At 37.5% G+C, this 17,850-nt stretch overlaps 1 protein-coding gene across 4 annotated transcripts; it reads left to right on the plus strand.

Moving 5' to 3' along the window:
- The first annotated feature begins 3,868 nt into the window (after positions 1–3,868).
- Positions 3,869–17,055, plus strand: LOC107790085 (BTB/POZ domain-containing protein At3g19850). 4 transcript variants are annotated; one of them, XM_075233098.1, is made up of 5 exons: positions 3,869–4,683; positions 5,988–6,373; positions 13,245–13,323; positions 13,421–14,554; positions 16,460–17,055. In XM_075233098.1, exons 3-5 carry the CDS (start codon positions 13,261–13,263, stop codon positions 16,907–16,909), a joined length of 1,647 nt encoding a protein of 548 aa, XP_075089199.1. In that variant the 5' UTR covers positions 3,869–4,683; positions 5,988–6,373; positions 13,245–13,260; the 3' UTR covers positions 16,910–17,055. The 4 variants fall into 4 exon arrangements, with proteins under 4 accessions (XP_075089199.1, XP_075089200.1, XP_016467472.1 ...); XM_075233099.1 differs by lacking the exon at positions 5,988–6,373 and having other exon boundaries at positions 4,544–4,683; XM_016611986.2 differs by lacking the exons at positions 3,869–4,683; positions 5,988–6,373 and adding an exon at positions 12,914–13,161.
- The last annotated feature ends 795 nt before the right edge of the window (positions 17,056–17,850 follow it).

Below are 17,850 nucleotides of genomic sequence, written 5' to 3' on the forward strand. Positions count from 1 at the left end.
GTCAGGAAAGAATAGCATGCACACTAAGTGGATGGAAATTAACGTGCTTTGGAATTCATGAGAAACACAAAGGTGCAGTACATGTCAACACAAGAGCACGATGCAACAGATGGAGGGTGTTAGGTGAACGAATCAAAGGTATTTTCGGGTAAAACTCAAAGGCTGGTAAATGTTAGTTCATGAGCAATGCAACAGATAAAGGGAATTGGGTCTGAACGGAGAAGGGGTATTTTCTGTGATAAGGATGACAGAGAAAGTGGTTAGTCCATAAGCAAGCATGGTCCTCGGGTGGAAATCGATTATCATGAGAAGTGAAGGAGCAACCACCCTCAAAGTCAAGGCCACAAACCAACCACCACATTTTTAAACTGATAAGATTTTTCTTTGATTTGAAACAGGGGCAGGAAATTTCGGTTGTTTCGGAGAAACCTTTCGTGGAGAAAGGCAATCACCAAACAGGTTTGATTTTTGATTTTCAGGACCCTCCTGGAAAATAGGACCTAGTGCAGAAATAGCATAATCTAACATAAATGTATCTCAAAGGAATATAAGCTGGTTTAGGAGTTTGCATGTTCGAGATAAGATTCAATTAGGAGTTTTTAGGACCCTCCTAGAAAATGGGACCTAGTTTAAAATTCAGAAATAGCGTAATCTAGCATAAATGTATCTCAAAGGAATATAAGCTGCTTTAGGAGTTTGCATGTTCGAGATAAGATTCAATTAGGAGTTTCCAAGACCCTCTTGAATAATGGGACTTAGCTTTAAGATTTCGATTAGATAACAACATGTAGCATAAAATCTGTTGTAGGGTAGTACAATTCAGCCATAAAAGTTGTCACTCTTAAGATAGAATTTGACTTTTGATTTTCAGGACCCTCCTGGATAATGGGGAGTAGTTTAAAGACCCTCTTAGATAACAAGGTTTAGCAGAAGTTACACCTTTAGAAGACATAAATTAGATTTAAAATTGTCCTTTAATTAAGAGTTGTCAGGACCCCCCTGGATAATGAGACCAAACTTTCAAATTCTTAGTAATACTTGGTAATATGATTTAGTTTTACACTCACATCTGTACCCAGCCACCAAACTGGGGCAGAAAATTTTCTTTGTTTTTCGTCTATATTGTTGAAGTCAGGAGCCCGCCTGGAGAGTAGGGAATACATTTCAAGTAGAAGTCAGGAGCCCGCCTGGAGAGCAGGGAATACATTTCAAGTTGAAGTCAGGAGCCCGCCTGGAGAGCAAGGAATACATTCAAGCGCAGCAGTCAGGATCCCGCCTGGAGAACAAGGGAGTACAATTTAAGTTTTAGCTTTCAAATTCTTTGTTTTGTCTATCTTGAAGTCAGGAGACCGCCTGGAGAGCAGGGAATACATTTCAAGTTGAAGTCAGGAGCCCGCCTGGAGAGTAGGGAATACTTTCAAGCGCAACAGTCAGGAGCCCGCCTGGAGAACAAGGGAGTACAATTTAAGTTTTAGCTTTCAAATTCTTTGTTTTCTCTATCTTGAAGCCAGGATCCCGCCTGGAGAGCAGGGAATACATTTCAAGTTGAAGTCAGGAGCCCGCCTGGAGAGCAGGGAATACTTTCAAATGCAGCAGTCAGGAGCCTACCTGGAGAGCAGGGAATACATTTTAAGTTCAGCAGTCAGGAGCCCGCCTGGAGAACAAGGGAGTACAATTCAAGTTTTAGCTTTCAAGTTCTTATTGATATTTGGTAATGAGATCCATTTTACACTTATATCTGTGCCCAGCCACCAAACTGGGGCAGAAAATTTTCTTTGTTTTGTCTATTTTGTTGAAGTCAGGAGCCCGCCTGGAAAGCAGGGAATACATTCAAGTTTAGCAATCAGGAGCCCGCCTGGAGAGCAGGGAATACGTTTCAAGTTAGCAGTCAGGAGCCCGCCTGGAGAGCAGGGAATACATTTCAAGTCAGTAGTCAGGAACCCTCCTGGAGAGCAGGTAATACATTTTAAGTCAGCAATCAGGAGCCCACCTGGAGAACAAGGGAGTATAACTCAAGTTTTAATTTTCAAGTTCTTATTGATATTTGGTAATGCGGTTCATTTTACACTTACATATGTGCCCAGATACCCAAACTGGGGCAGAAAAATTTCCTTTGTTTTTGTCTATTTTGTAGCAGTCAGGAGCTCGCCTGGAGAGCAGGGAATACATTTCAAGTTAGCAGTCATGAGCCCGCCTAGAGAGCAGGGAATACATTCAAGTTTAGCAGTCAGGAGCCCGCCTAGAGAGCAGGGAATATATTTCAAGTCAGCAGTCAGGGGGGCCCGCCTGGAGAATAGGGTCAGTTTTTACTTTAGTCAAGCTTAGTTTATAGTTTTCCTAGTATATTCTTTAGTTTACTTTCATCATTGCATCAATAGTACAAGTGGTTTACAATTTTGCTAACAACTCACAAATCCTCCTAGTGCAAACTGGGGCAGAAAAATTTCATTGTTTTGTCTGTTTTATTGTAATCAGGCGCCCACTTGGAGAACAAGGGGAGACGACTCAAGTTTCTAGGGAAAGCAGTGTCGAAAGGAGACAACTCAAGTTTCTAGGGAAAGCGGTTTCGAAGGAAGACAGTTCAAGTTTCAGGGGAAAATGGTTCAAGGTGCAAGGGAAAACAGTGTCAAGTAACAAGAGAAGACGGTTCAAGTTCAGCAATCAGACGCCCATCTGGAAAAAAAAGGGAATTCAATTTAGAATGCAATTCAGGTCAGTAACAAAAGAATCTCGCGTCAAGAGTGCGAGTCAGCAGTCCTAGATGATCAACAGAAGTTAGTCATAATAAAGGAAAGAGAGAGAAAGGCAACAAGTTAATCCAAATGCAGAAGTTGATGAAGGATGTGAGCTGCTCAAGGCATGGCCGAGGTCACAAGCACTACATGTCCGGTCTTGACCCAAAAGCTGTAGAAGAACGAGCTAGCACCTGCAGCTAACAAGCGCCAAGGTTCAAATCTAAAGTCTGCATGAAGAACCATTCAAGACTCAAGATCAAGCTTCAGAAGACTTATAGATAGGAATCTTGTAACTCGTAGTTGATAGGCTTAGCTAGTCTTTTTCATGTTTTGATTTTGATGTAATAGCAGGACTGCGGACCGGAACCTCGACGGAACGACACCTCGACCGGATCTCCACCTCGGCATACTCTATCATCTCACTCACTCTAAACTACACGTGGCCTAATTCCTTTATAGCCAAGGATATGTAGGCAGCTCAGATACCAGAGCTCGGTCACATTCCCCTTTTCTCTTAGTGTTAATCCCTCTAAGTAAGGGTCGGGTCAAAAACCTATCTAGTCAGTCTTTGTCTGAAAACTCTGTACGTTTCCAGTCAAAGAGGAGCAGCTGTAGAAATGTGATTTTTGATCCTCCCCAAGATTTTTTATATATTAGCGTAAAACATTTAATTTAGGCATAATATAGATATTTTAAGTAATTTTGACTCTTTTATTCTATTTTATTATGAGAAAACAAAAATTACAAAATAAGTTCATTAATGTTTTGTAGTCATTTTTAATCTTAAAAAAAGAAAATATATAAAAATAGTATCGTATTTTTATTTTAATATAATATTTGAAAATGCCAAAAATAGGTTTGTTTTAATGGTTAGTTTTATTTTAGTAATTATTTAAATAGTAGGATTAATTAATAAATGGTCCCGTATTTTTAATCTCGTTCGCAGGGAAAGAATAGAACTTGTGCTCGAGCAACCATTTTTAGGCCAAATTTTGGACCTAGCCCATTTCCAAGCATATAATTCCTAGACCCATACCCCTTAACCTAAAAAACCTGCAATCTACAATATAAAAAGAAGGGAAGCCAAAGACTAAAAGAGAATTAACGATGAAATCAACACCAAAAGAAACGATCCCACTCCCCTTTGGATCGTCTTCTTCACGAAACCACCCCGCCCCTCTCCCAGTCTTCATCCTTCGAACACGACCCCCCCTCCATCGGTCTGGAATTATTCTTCTCCAAATCCTCTCACCAACCTAACGACCGGAGGGACAAAGAAAAACAGAGCAATTGCAGCTTCTTCAACTCCTCTCACCCACCAACGGCGAACTCGCCGGAACACATACATACAGCTTCCTTCTTGCTTCTTTTTCAGCAACCAAGCCAAAGCCATCGCTCCGACCCCTAAACATTAATCGTCAAACGACCTCATCTCTGCCTGAAACTCGCCAGAAAAATGAGCTCCACCAGCTCGTCGGACTAACGAGTTCCAGACGCGACCCCTTCCTCAAGTGACCAAACTAGCTTCTTCATCACCAGAGTTGGCCGGGAGTCTGATGACAACTTTCGAGCTCTAGAGCTAGCGAACAAAGGCACTGAAAATAGTGAGGAGTCGCAAAACTCATTTAACACCCTTTTCCGACGAGTCTCGAGTTTTTGGTTGAGCTTCGATGACTGAGTTTTGACGACCATTTCCCTTGGTTCCTTGTTGAAGTCCGTTCACTGGTTCCGTTTAGTTCAAAGTCCGATAGTTGTTCTTCGAGTTGAAATTTAGAGTTGTTCGTTGTTGATTGCCGGATTTGTTGGTTGTTGTTGGCTGAGCTTCGATTTCAAGTAGTTGGATGCCTGTTCCCATCATATTTGCCCAATTGCATTGAGTCGCCTGAATTTGTTATTAGTAATTGCTTCCTGGTTTCACTGCAATCTACAGCCGAACCTTTTTCCTCAGGTGTGTTTTTAACCTTTTCTCTGTTTCGAAGCAGAGTATTTGCTCTATTTGGAGACTGTGTGTGTTCTGCTACAGCTGCTGCATAATTGACCAAAATTTTATTCCTTTCGTCATTTGAACATAGTTTAATTGCTGTAGCTGTTTCGATGCTTTTCTTTATTGAGTCTGCATTTGCAGCTGATACATATTCCTCTCTCTTGCTTTTAATTTTAGACTGAGCGACATTCTCCATTTTTGCCACTGGATCAGTGTTAACAACATTGCCATTTGAATTGCATTATAGCTATTTCAGTGACAGAGTTTAATGCGAAATTGATAAATTTGTTTGGTTAGTGATTATTTAGATCCACGTTGTCTAAAATGGATTTGGCTTTTAAAGGAAAGATAATTTTGGAAAGAATAGTGAATTGCCTTAGAATCATGCGGGTTAATCAGAAATTGGTTTGAGTTTAAACGCGAAGGATAAATTAGACTTTAAAGGTTTTATTGCTTCTGTATTATTGTTTTACTAGCTAGCAACACGTTTCTGGGCCATGGGACTTGGACTTAATATTTCTAAAGAACTTGAGTTGAAATGACCATGAATTAAACTTTTATTTTATTTATTTATTTTGGTTTTATTTCTACTTTTCTTGTTAACCGATAGCAGCATCTTTAGTCCGAGGTGAGCCATTCACAATTTAATAAAACATGGCCCTCGTATTAATTTCATAACCTATATATAAAAATACATGCGTAGTTGCTTTAGGCGAGTTATTCTAATAACTTACCTTCCTAAAACTCAGGTGCGTATTTATGTGACCCAAATCCAAATCTCAACGATGTTAAAATATGTCAAGACCACGGGTGCATTTATGTGACGTGGTTCGAGACGTGTTTCAATAATGTTGCAATCTTCTTTAAAAACATTTATGTGACGTGGTTCGAGACGTGTTTCAATAATGTTGCAATCTTCTTTAAAAAATGAATAAAAGCGGTTTAAAGTTAAAATTTGCACATAGGTTCATAATTGTTTAAAATCAGATAATTAAGCTGAATATAACAGTTGAGCGACCGTGCTAGAACCACGGAACTCGGGAATGCCTAACACTTTCTCCCGGGTTAACAGAATTCCTTACTCGGATTTCTGGTTCGCGGACTGTTAAACAGAGTCAATCTTTTCCTCGGTTCGGGATTGGAACCGGTGACTTGGGACACCATAAATATCCCAAGTGGCGACTCTGAATTTCTTAGCATAAATCCCGTTTCGATTGTCCATTAATTGGAAAAACTCCCTTTATTATACTCCCTTCTCATGGGTGTAGATGAAAAAAGGAGGTGTGACAATCAAGACCACATTATTCGAAGAGATAGACGGTGACATGGGCTACAACATAATCCTCGGAAGGTCATGGATACATGAGATGAAGTTTGTACACTCAACCTATCATAAACTGTTGCAATTCCCAGCCCCGGAGAGAATCAAGCAGATAAGAGGAGATCAACAAACAACAAGAGATATGAATGCAATATCAATTTCCAGTAGCAAAGGGAAGGAACCCAACAAATAGCAATTAAAGGAACCGACGCCCTCTCCCTTGCCAAATGAAGACGATAAAAGCAAGGAGTCATCGGAATCCCACCAGGTGCCGAGATACTTTCAGGTACCAGAGGAGAAAGATGCAACCAAGTCCACAGTAGAAGAACTCAAGTAAGTGACTTTATTAGAAGAATTCTTAGAAATGAAGTTTCACTTAGGAACCTTGCTCAATCCCGAACTCATATTAGGATTTATTAATTTCCTTAAAGCTTACGTCGATTGTTTTGCATGGTCGCACTTGGATATGACAGGTATCCCATTAGAGGTAGTTGTGCACAAGTTAAACCTGGATCCGAACCTCCTACTGGTAAGGCAAAAATAAATGCCTTATAGCCGAGGTCAGAAATAAGTTTGTTAAAGAAGAGGTGACTCGACTACTCGACATTGGTTCGATCTGAGAGGTAAAGTATCCAGAATGGTTAGCTAATGTAGTTGTAGTTCCAAATAAGAATAAAAAGTTTATAATGTACGTTGATTATAAAGACTTAAATAAGGTGTGCCCTAAAGACTCGTTTCCATTGCCAAACATTGATCAAATGATGGATGCAACGGTCGAGCACGAGTTAATGATCTTCTTTGATGCCTTCTCCGGGTACAATCAAATCAAGGTGAACCAGGAGGATCAGGAAAAAAACTTCATTCATAACGAATTTAAGCACATATTGTTACAATGTGATGCCATTCGGGTTTAAAAATGTTGGAGCCATTTATCAAAGGCTTGTTAATAAGATGTTTGAAAAACAAATAGACAAAACTATGGAAGTATACATCGATGACATGTTAGTCAAGTTTTTGAGTGTAGTTGATCATTTGAAACAGCTCTAGGAAACCTTCGACATCTTGAGGAAGCATAACATGAAACTCAACCTGGAAAAATGTGTGTTCGGGGTTATCTCCGAAAAATTCTTAGGGTTCTTGGTCTCGCAAATAGGGATCAAGGTAAATCCCGATAATATCATAGCCATCGAAGACATCCCAGACCAGCTAATAAGCTTAAAGGAGGTATAGAGGTTAACCAAAAGGTTGGCCTCTTTAAGCAGGTTCATCTCGAGATCCCAAAAGAAGCCATCATTTCCTCTCACTTCTAAAAAAGAAGAACAATTTCGAGTGGACTCCTGAATGCCAGCAGGCATTGAAAGATTTAAAATGGTACATGTCCAGCCCCCCAATACTATCAAAATCAGGAGAAGACGAACAATTGTTGATATATCTAGCATCTCGGAAGTAGCGGTAACTATCGTTTTAGTCCGAGAAAAAGAAGGTATGCAATTTCCTATCTATTATGTTAGTAAATACTTTTAGGAGCAGAGAATCATTATCTGCACCTCGAAAAACTGGACTTAGCTCTCGAAGTCGCCTCTTGAAAGCTTAGGCCCTATTTTCAATGCCACCCAATAACTGTTGTGACAACCTTTCCTTTGAGGAATGTTCTTCATAAGCCTAAGTTATCAGGCCGTTTGTCTAAATAAGAAATCAAAATTAGTGAGCTTGATACTGAATACAAGCCTAGGACTGCGACTAAGTCACAGGTTTTGACCGATTTTGTGGCTGATTTTAGCCCCGAGTTAATGCCTCTAACTTCTAAAGAGACAAAGGGTTAAGGCCCTTAGCTGCTAAAGAGACAGTGTTGGTGTCGGGAACGACATCAGGTGTTTGGACCTTGTTTATGGATGGAGCTTCCAATATAAAAAGGTTCGAGCTCAGGGTGGTTCTAATCACGCCCTTGGGGGAAACCCTGAGGCAGGCGATTAAAACTGTTCCTCTAACTAACAATGAAGCCAAATATGAGGCTTTGGTTGCAAGACTTGAACTGGCCCGGGGACTTGGCTCCGAGGTCATAGTGATCAAATATGATTCCCAGCTCGTAGTACACCAAATGTACATGATTTTTTACACAAAGGAGGAACACATGCAACAGTATGTGTATAAAGTTCAAAGCATTTCTTGCACGATTCAGGGAGTGTTTGATCACACACATCCCGAGAGAAGAGAACGTGGAAGCAGATGCATTGGCTAATTTGAGGTCATCTACGGAGATGAAAGGATCCGACTCCGGTACTGTCGTCCAACTTCTACATTCGGTATTAGATGTGGATGGTTATTGTGAAGTCAATTCAAACAACTTAGTCTAGGACTGGAGGAATGAGTTCATCTATTATCATCGACATGGCAAATTACCCGAAGACCCAAAGGCGTCCCGGGCACTACGCACTAAAGCGACTCATTATTGCCTCATGGATGGGCAATTATATAGAGATTGTACCATGATCTATTGGCTCGATGTCTGGGAGCCTCGGAGGTGGACGAAGTTCATGAAGGAATTTACAGGAACCATTTAGGTGCAGATGCCTTGGTACTAAAGTTGGTTAAGGCAGGATAATACTAGCCCCGATGGAACAAGACGCAAAGACGTTCGTTCAGAAATGCGACAAGTGTCAGCGCTATGCACAATTGGTGCACCAACCGACGAAACTCTTACATTTGGTACTGTCCCCATGGCCATTCATGAAATGGGGGATGGATATAATTGGTTCATTGCCACTGGGTCCCGAAAAGGTAAGATTCCTTTTAATTTTAACTGATTACTTCACTAAATGGGTTGAAGCAGGTCCTTACAAAATATCGGTGAGCGTAAAGTGGTTGACTTCTTATGAGACAACATAATCTGCTAATTTGGAATACCAAAGAAGATTGCCTGTGACAACGGATCACAATTTATAGGCTCAAAATCACAAAATTTCTGGAAGATTTGAAAATTAAGAGAATTACGTCTTCACCATACCATCCGAGCACCAATGGATAGGCGTACTCAACCAATAAGGTGATTATCCAAAATCTCAAAAAGAGGTTAGAAGCTGCTAAAGGCAAATGGCCCAAGGAGTTTCGAGAGTACTATGAGTGTACCGGACGATGGCAAATTAGAGAATGGGAGAGACACATTTCTCTCTCGTATATGGCGCAGAAGCTCTGTTCCCGGTGGAAGTAGGGGAACCAACCTTACGGTTTTCCTGAGCAAATGAAGAAGCAAACAATGAGGCATTACTGGTGAAGCTAGATCTGCTTGATGAATGTAGGGATTTGGCATACCTGAGGATGGTGGCTGAGAAGTAAAAGATGGAAAGATACTATAATCTGAGGGACAATATCTATTACTTCAAAGTAGGAGACCTGGCTTTGAGGAAGGTGACTCAAAGTACTCAGGAAATCAATGTTGGGAAGCTGGGTCCGACATGGGAAGGTCCTTACCGGGTTTCATCTGTCACCGGTAAAGGATCGTACGAGTTGGAAAATCAAGATGGAGTCAAGTTGCCTAGCAATTGGAACATGACTCACCTCAAAAGGTACTACTGCTGATGGATCCTATCAATACTGAAAGTATGTGCTACACTCATTTTTCCTTTGACCAACTTTTGTTTCAGTCGGGTTTTTCTGGAAAGGTTTTTAATTAGGCAACAACGGAAAGCATACTACAAAAGAAGCGCCATCGGTAAGATTAAGACATTTAAATGACAAGGCATTCAAATGACAAAGCGCTATGGGATGGTTAAACAAGTTTTTGATCGATGGCAAGTTCCTACTGGGAAGTAAAACTTGCCATCGAACCAAAGACTATTTAACCGTTCACGAGTTGTTTCCACAAATGAAGCAAGAACTCCAGTGTTCCAATTTGCATACTTCGCATTCAAGCACTGGGGGAGGGGGTATAGTATAAGATACGGCAATAAGAATGCCACGAGAACTAGGGACTGCAAGAACCAGGAACAATAATATCTCATCGGGAGCGGAGACTACATAACCAGCCCTATAGAAATAAGTTGTACAAGTTAGTCACATGTATTGGTAGATTTTTTTCCTTTAGAAAATGAATGCTTATGTACTTTTAAATATAGAAGGAATAAAATGAGGAGTATAAGTAAAGATATAGACGGAAAAAAATCACGGTCATGATTACCTTGAGAACCGACGATATTGCTGAATCGTGGGGCAACATGTGTTCAGATATTAAATACGAGAAGACGTGTGTCCTTTCAAGCATCATAGACTTTTCAGTGGTTTCCCGCCAAGAAAGGGATCTTCACAAACTTTCCGATGACACAAAGATATGTCACCAAAAAAATAGGGGGACTATCTGTATAGAGTAAAAATAGTTTATAATAAATGATCTAACAATAGCATGACACGTGGAACCGAAGAAACGCAAAATGTGAATCAAGTAATAACCAATACCGAGTACAACTGCTACAACTGACATCGGATAGACCCCGAAAGGAACATGGTCAATGGGAGCAGATCGAATATTTGTCATCGAATAACATCCAATGAAGAATATTCTTTAACATTAAATGAGCAGCCGTTGCAGAGAATATTTGCATTCATGATATGCCGGTACATATTCATCAATGGCTCCTTTATTATCATTTAAGTAGGGCATGATCCTAAGATCTTGTTTCCCTAGGTATAACTTTAAATAGCAGGCTAAGCAGCCATTGTAAGGAACAAAATTCTTGGCAAAACTTATGTTGTATTCCATTTTCGCTCTCAATTAAACAACTTTATTGCTATTTTATGTTGCTCTCATTTCTATCCTCGGAGACACCGCTCTCGGAGCCAGGCTTGTCATCTTTTTCAATTTCATTTGCTAAATCTTACTTTTAATCTCATTTATTTACCATTTTTTATCAAATCAGTTCGTTTGTCTATAAACCATGTAACAAACTCACATGTATTGTTTTACGAGTAAACAAGTACAATTTCCCTTTGTTCGTACATAACTCAATGTCTAAATCGACAGATGTATACTAGCAAACATTAAGTTATGGCAAAAAGTATATATTTTAAACATAATAAGTTATTAAGTCTACTTTTCTACCAGAAAATATGAACGATCAAGTCTCTATAACGCCAGGTATATATATATAAACTTTTTGAGAGTGCGGAGGTTCGGAGTAGATAAAAGATAAAGGGAAGAATTTGTTGAGAGCTTACACCTTTTGAATGCAAAGATTCTACAATTGAGCTTACACCTTCAAGAAATATGAGTGAAGTTTTTTAATGTTAACAAAAAGAAGAAAATATATCACTGAGAAAGTTAATCTATATACCGAGACAAAGTGTACCTAAATATCAATCATTTGAGGGGGTTCTTTTTCTATTTTGGTGGAACATTTAATCATGATTGGACCAAAAAGATAATCTAATGGTTTAACAGCCTACTAAATTGGAATTTAGAAATAGCAAAACTCGTGCTAGAATTTTGAATTTGCGCTCAAACAAAGTAAAATAGACAAAAGTTTGAAACCAAACTATTAACTTGTTCAAAATTTATAAGTTGCTAATGGATCCAACTAACCAACAGAAATCAAAATTAAAAACACATTAACAAAACAAAAACATAAAATAAAATTAAAAAAAAAAGGAAGAAAAGGAGATTAATCAAGACTAAGGGTGTGTTTGGTACGAAGGAAAATATTTTTCGGAAAATGTTTTCCAATTTTCTCATGTTTGGTTGGCTTAAATATTTTGAAAAATATTTTCCTCATCAACTCATTTTCCTTCAATTGGAGGAAAATGTTTTCCCTATCAAGAGAAGGTAAAACATTTTCCAAAACTCCTTCTCAAGCTTCCCCACCCTATTCTTTACCCTCACCAACCCACCCCATACCCACCCACCTAACCCCACCCCATGCTCTCTTCAAAAAGGTATTTTTTTCGTCACCACCCACCCACCCCCACCCCGGAAAAAAAATTTAATTTTTTTTTTTTAATTTTTAAATTTCTATTTTTTTTCTGCCCTCCCCCCATGCTGCCCCCCATCCCCGGGAAAAATATTTTTTTTTTATATATTTTCAGTTTTACTTTTTTCATATTTCGGTTTACAAGTTCAAAATTTTACAAGTTCCAAAGTTATGAGTTAGGAGGTTTATGTGTTTCGAAGTTTACGGGTTTAGAAATTATAGAGTTTACGGGTTCGAAATTTTGCGGTTTCGAAAGTTTTGCTGTTCAGAAGTTTATGAAATTTGTGGGTTCGGAAGGTTGTTGGTTCGAAAGTTTATGTCTTCATGTTTATTGTATCAAAATTATTTATGAATACTCTTGAGAAAATATTTTCCTTGATTTGCGTACCAAACACCAGAAAATGAGTAAGATTTCTACTTGTTTTTCAAGAAAACATTTTCCATGAAAAATATTTTCCTTTATACCAAACACACCCTAAGGTCAACGCAAATAAATAAATAAATAAATAAATACACCACTTAAAGTTTAAGGTCACGATCGGTTGTTTGTGTGTATGCAATTGCAAAGTGTTCCTCCGAGTCTCGAACTCATTTTATAGAAATTAGATTTCTTGAGTCCACTACATATTTGGATTCAATAAATATCTAAATGTGTATAAAAAGGCGAATAGAAATCTGAGTTAACTTATATAAAAAATTTATATGTCGTTCTTCAAAAGAAGTGAGAAAGGTAAATTAGGTGCTACATTAGGTAGAGATAATCTCATCGCATAAAAAATCTTTACAATACTGGCATATATAAGTTAAGAAAATCCACATATTCCTACAGAAATAACCAAAATTTTAAACAAAAGCAGTAGGGACAGCGGAATCAATATAGTTGGGTTTTTTAAATACTCCAATCAATATGTCTCTCGTACATTTGCTGCTATAAAATACACAGAACTTAACTCGTGATGCTGCTAGGAATCACAAAACTTGGCCACCCAGAAAATCCACTTTATCTGTTGTCAACTAGAAAATCCACTTTCTCTGTTGTCAACTTGTCATGCAACCCCCGAAATCAAACCCTACCAAAAATCCAAACACACACACATATCACTAAAAAGGGATTGAACTATATACACATCTATAGAGTATCTAAATTCTTTCACATGTATCCAGGTGGTTCAGTGTGAGAGCACTTGTCATTTGCCAATTTCTAAATTTAAAGCACTAATTTTCTTTTTCATTGTCTTGGTTCCCAGTCAATGCAAAGCAGCCATGCCAGACCTATGTGATCTGCAAATCCATGTCAATGGCCAACAAACATTCTTTCTCCACGAGGTAAAAAAGAACCATTAATCTTGAAACTCTTATTTTTCATTCTTTCACTCAAGTATATATATACATATATACATATTTTTGCCCTCTTGTGTTGCAGAAAGTACTTTCAAGATTCTGTGGGAAGTTGAGGAAGATAATAAAGGAAGAGAAGAGAAGAAATCAGATAAGGAAATCAGGCATTGAGATTGATGATTTCCCAGGTGGGGCTGAAGGCTTTGAATTAGTTTCAAGATTCTGTTACAACAATGGCAGCATCATAATAACTGTCTCAAATGTGTCACTCCTCCATTGCTGTGCTGTCTCTCTTGGGATGACAGAGAAATTGTCTTCTTGCAATCTCTTGCATCAAACTGAGACTTTTCTTGAAGGATTATTTGACTGGTCATGGGCTGATATTCTCACATCTCTCAGGACTTGTGAATCTTTCTTCTCATTTGCAGATTCTTGTGGACTAATTCAGAAGCTCATGAATTCACTTCTTGCCAAGATTGCTCAGAATTCTGATGTTAGTGTCCTTTTTGCTTCGTCCTCTTCATCATCCTCTTCTCCAGATACTCCTAATGGCCTCTTCCTCAGAACCCCTTCTTCTTCTTCATCATCAAACAAAGCTGCTTGGTGGTTTGAGGACTTAACCATTTTATCCCCTAAAATAATACAACAGTTTCTCAAGACTTTAGGGGCTTTTGGGAGTGACAACAACAACTTAGTCCTCACTAGATTTCTTCTTCATTACTTGAAAACAGCAACCCAATGCAAAGGTAATAACAACAATCTGATTTCAAGCTCAGAGTACACTGGTCTAGCAGATACAGCAGTTCATGGAGTGGTTTTGATGGGAAAGACAGCATTTTCTTGCAGAAGTCTGTTTTGGGTACTGAGAATTGTTTCTGGATTTGGGCTTAGCAGAGAATGCAGGGCTGGATTAGAGAAATTAATAGGGGGATTGCTTGATCAAGCAACCTTAGATGATTTGCTAATTAGTGGGCATAATGGGGGTGCTTATGATGTTAATCTTGTGGTGAGTTTGATTAGATTGTTTGTTCATCATGATAAAGTTGTTTGTATACCAAGAATGATGAAAGTTGGAAGGTTGATAGATAATTACTTGAGAGAGATAGCACCTGACCAAAGCCTAAAAATCTCAAAGTTCCTCGCCATAGCAGAGAGTTTGCCAGATTATGCAAGGGATAGCTTCGATGGGGTCTACAGAGCCATTGATATCTATCTTGAGGTAATTAGTGCTCGCTCCTCCATCTCAATTTAAGTGACACATTTTTTTTAAGAACAACACATTTATCTATTTAAGAACAAATTAATTTTAAAAATTTTATTTTACAGTTAGTTGAAATGATTTATAGGAACATTTAACGTGTTTTAAATCATAAGTTTCAAATTCTTTTTATCTTTCTTAGGAGGGACTACTAAATACTCCATCCGGCCCAAAATAAGTGATTTTTTGGTTTTTTTCTTGTGGTTCAAAAATAAGTGATTTTTCTAGCTTTCAAGAATAAATTAATTATTTTTTTCCTACATTGCCCTTTGATTAATTAATGTTGGAGTACGTGTTAGGAGTATTTATATGAAAAAATATTAAAGGTTAATATGATCAATTTCATTGCTAATTAATGTTAAAAGGTGAATTTCTTAAAATGTGTAAAACAACCAAAAAATCACTTACTTTGAACTAGAATAAGTATTCTTTTTCCACTTCTTGTCAATGAGTTTCATAAATGCTAGCTACTGGTTACTTTAGTTTTGGATGCTTTTTTAGATAGCATGTTGTTGGACAAGAGCTAAAATATATGGGATAAGACAAAAATGAGGTTTTCCCAACAAGGAAATTTAGTTTTTCATGTGGTGGAAATTGTTTAAATGTTTAGTGGGGAAAAGATGTAAAAGGTACAACCTAAACTTACAAGGTTTGCATTATTGAACAGTAGTCCCACAAAGTACTACAAGTGGAATTTTAAGCTTTAGCTAAATGACTAGTACATTTTCATTTTACTCTGTATTGCTGAATATATATAATTGCTGCATTTCCTCGTAGTTTTAGCTGTCATCTGGGAGTACTAAATTACCAATGGTCATTTTTTGAAGAAGGTGAAACATAATTTTTTTGTCCTTTTTCTCTCTTTGTTCTTTTTGGAGGGGAAAAGGGGGATGCTAGGCAGGGTACTAAACCGACAGTCTAAAAAGGAAAACACCAGTATTTTTTAAATTATTGGTACTTTTTCAGCATTATTAATTGGAAAATCAACAATATGTATCTAAGGAAGCTTTGCATAATTTTGGGTTTGAGAAGACACATATATATATATATAGAAGTATTGAAATGATGGTTTTTTATAAATTAAACGATAAGTAGTAGGATCATAAATTGAGCTTAAATAGAGAACTTAAGATTTATATAGTAATTTTAATTTGTTTGGAATTGAAACGCAGTTATTATTGTTAGAACGATAAGTAGTAGGGTTAATTGAAGGTTGTTACAGGAACTTATGAATTAGAACATTTCCAACCCAATGAGTTTTAATTTGTGGACTTACCTCTCTTGGTAGGTCCTATCTGTCTAGGTAGGAGTAGGACCAAGAAGACCTACTACTTGTTGCTCTAATACCAATATTATTCTTGGACAGACAGACAGTACTTATTGAAGTCATTGGGAGATCTGTACCAGAAATTGTGTAGGTAGTTTAATTTCAATTAGATTTTCCCTTGTCATTTTGCTAATATTTCTTTTTCATTTTGTATAAGGTGGTGTGATGACCAATTTGTATGCCTGTCAATTATTTCATTGAATATTTATTATCGTTATTAGCATAATTACGGAGTAACTCTTCTTATCAAGATTTAGATAGAGAGAAGTAAAATCACCTTGCGTTTTATTTGCTATGTCTACTTTTCTCCTTTTTGTCTTTGTGATGTCCTCCTTAAAGGAGCCGTTACTAAAAGTAACTTGCAAATTTATCAAACAATATGAGCATATGTGAATGTGAGTTACCCGTGACTATCTAAATATAGTCAAGCATAGGTTACATGCCAAGACTGACTACAACTCATTCATGCACACTTATTTACGGTAAATTATGATAGTTGCAATTAAAAATAACATGGTGTCATGCACATTTTATTGCAGTCTCATCCAGCCCTTCCATTAGAAGAAAGATCAAGACTATGCAGATGTCAAAACTATGACAAGCTAAGCCTTGAAGCATGCAAAGACCTTGCAAAAAACCCCAGAATCCCACCAAGAATTGCCGTTCAGGCACTTGCTTCTCAGGGTTCAAATTTTGTGAAGGAAAAAGATACAAAAAAGAAGAATATTAAAAATCCTAGCAGCATGAAAAATAGTACTCAAATGGTTTTGTACAAGAAAAATAAGAGTGAGAGCTCTAGTACTTGTGCGAGTGATTTCTCCCCTGTAGATGTTGGAGAAGATGCAGAGAGTGAGCATATGAGACTAAATCTGCAAAGAATGCAATGGAAAGTTGTGGAATTGGAGAAAGTTTGCCGGGAGATGAAAGGCCAAATGTCAAGAATGGTGAAAACCCCTTCACATAATAGAGCTTTACCTAGGCTTTGTTGAATTGATTTCCCAACTCAATATAAAAAGCAAATTAAAAAGAGAGTGACATATATTGATAATTCATATATGTGGTAATTCTTTTTCCCATTTGTATGTTTTAAAAGCACGTATTGTCAATTTCATATTCCAAATTCTATACCTGTAAAGTTTTCTGTGCATCTCCGAATTCTCTATTTCTCTAACTGTTTTATGACTTAAAATTATCCGGCTTGTCTTAGTATATACAGTCAAATCTCTCTATAACAGCCTCGTTTGTTTCGAATATTTTTGTATGTTATAGTGAATTGTTGTTATAGAGAACATATATTATAACAACAACAACAACAACAACAACAACGACCCAGTATAATCCCACAAGTGGGGTCTGGGGAGGGTAATATGTACGCAGACCTTACCCCTACCCCGAAGGGTAGAGAGGCTGTTTCCGGGAGACCCTCGGCTCAAAAGGCTCAAAAAAAGCAATAGGAGATAATATATTAGTACCATAAAAATGCGTAATAAAATAACAACAATATATAGGAGATACGAAATATGAAACACAGGATACGAAATACGAAATACGAATTAGAACATATATTATAACATAACATGAAATTTGGTTCCAAAAAAACATGACTTTTATAGTGAAGTGTTGTTATATAGGGATGATGTTATAGAGAGGTCTGATTGTACATATATGTGAACACGCCCGCACTCAAAAGGGAAGAAACTAGGAAATGTGGCCAAGATCGGTATTTTTTTTTTTTTTTTTTGAGAAAGATTTTAGATAACAAAGTGAAATCTCATGTACAACGTATATGATATTAGTACTGAAAATATAAAGAGTACACTGTAAATTTTATATCCTATGTTAATTATGTAATACATATTATTATCCTTTTCTATAAGATTAATGTATACCCAAAGTATGTTCAAATTATCTCCAATTTGCATTGTTGTTT

Source organism: Nicotiana tabacum, chromosome 16 (assembly GCF_000715075.1).
Source record: "Nicotiana tabacum cultivar K326 chromosome 16, ASM71507v2, whole genome shotgun sequence".
Lineage (NCBI taxonomy): Eukaryota > Viridiplantae > Streptophyta > Magnoliopsida > Solanales > Solanaceae > Nicotiana > Nicotiana tabacum.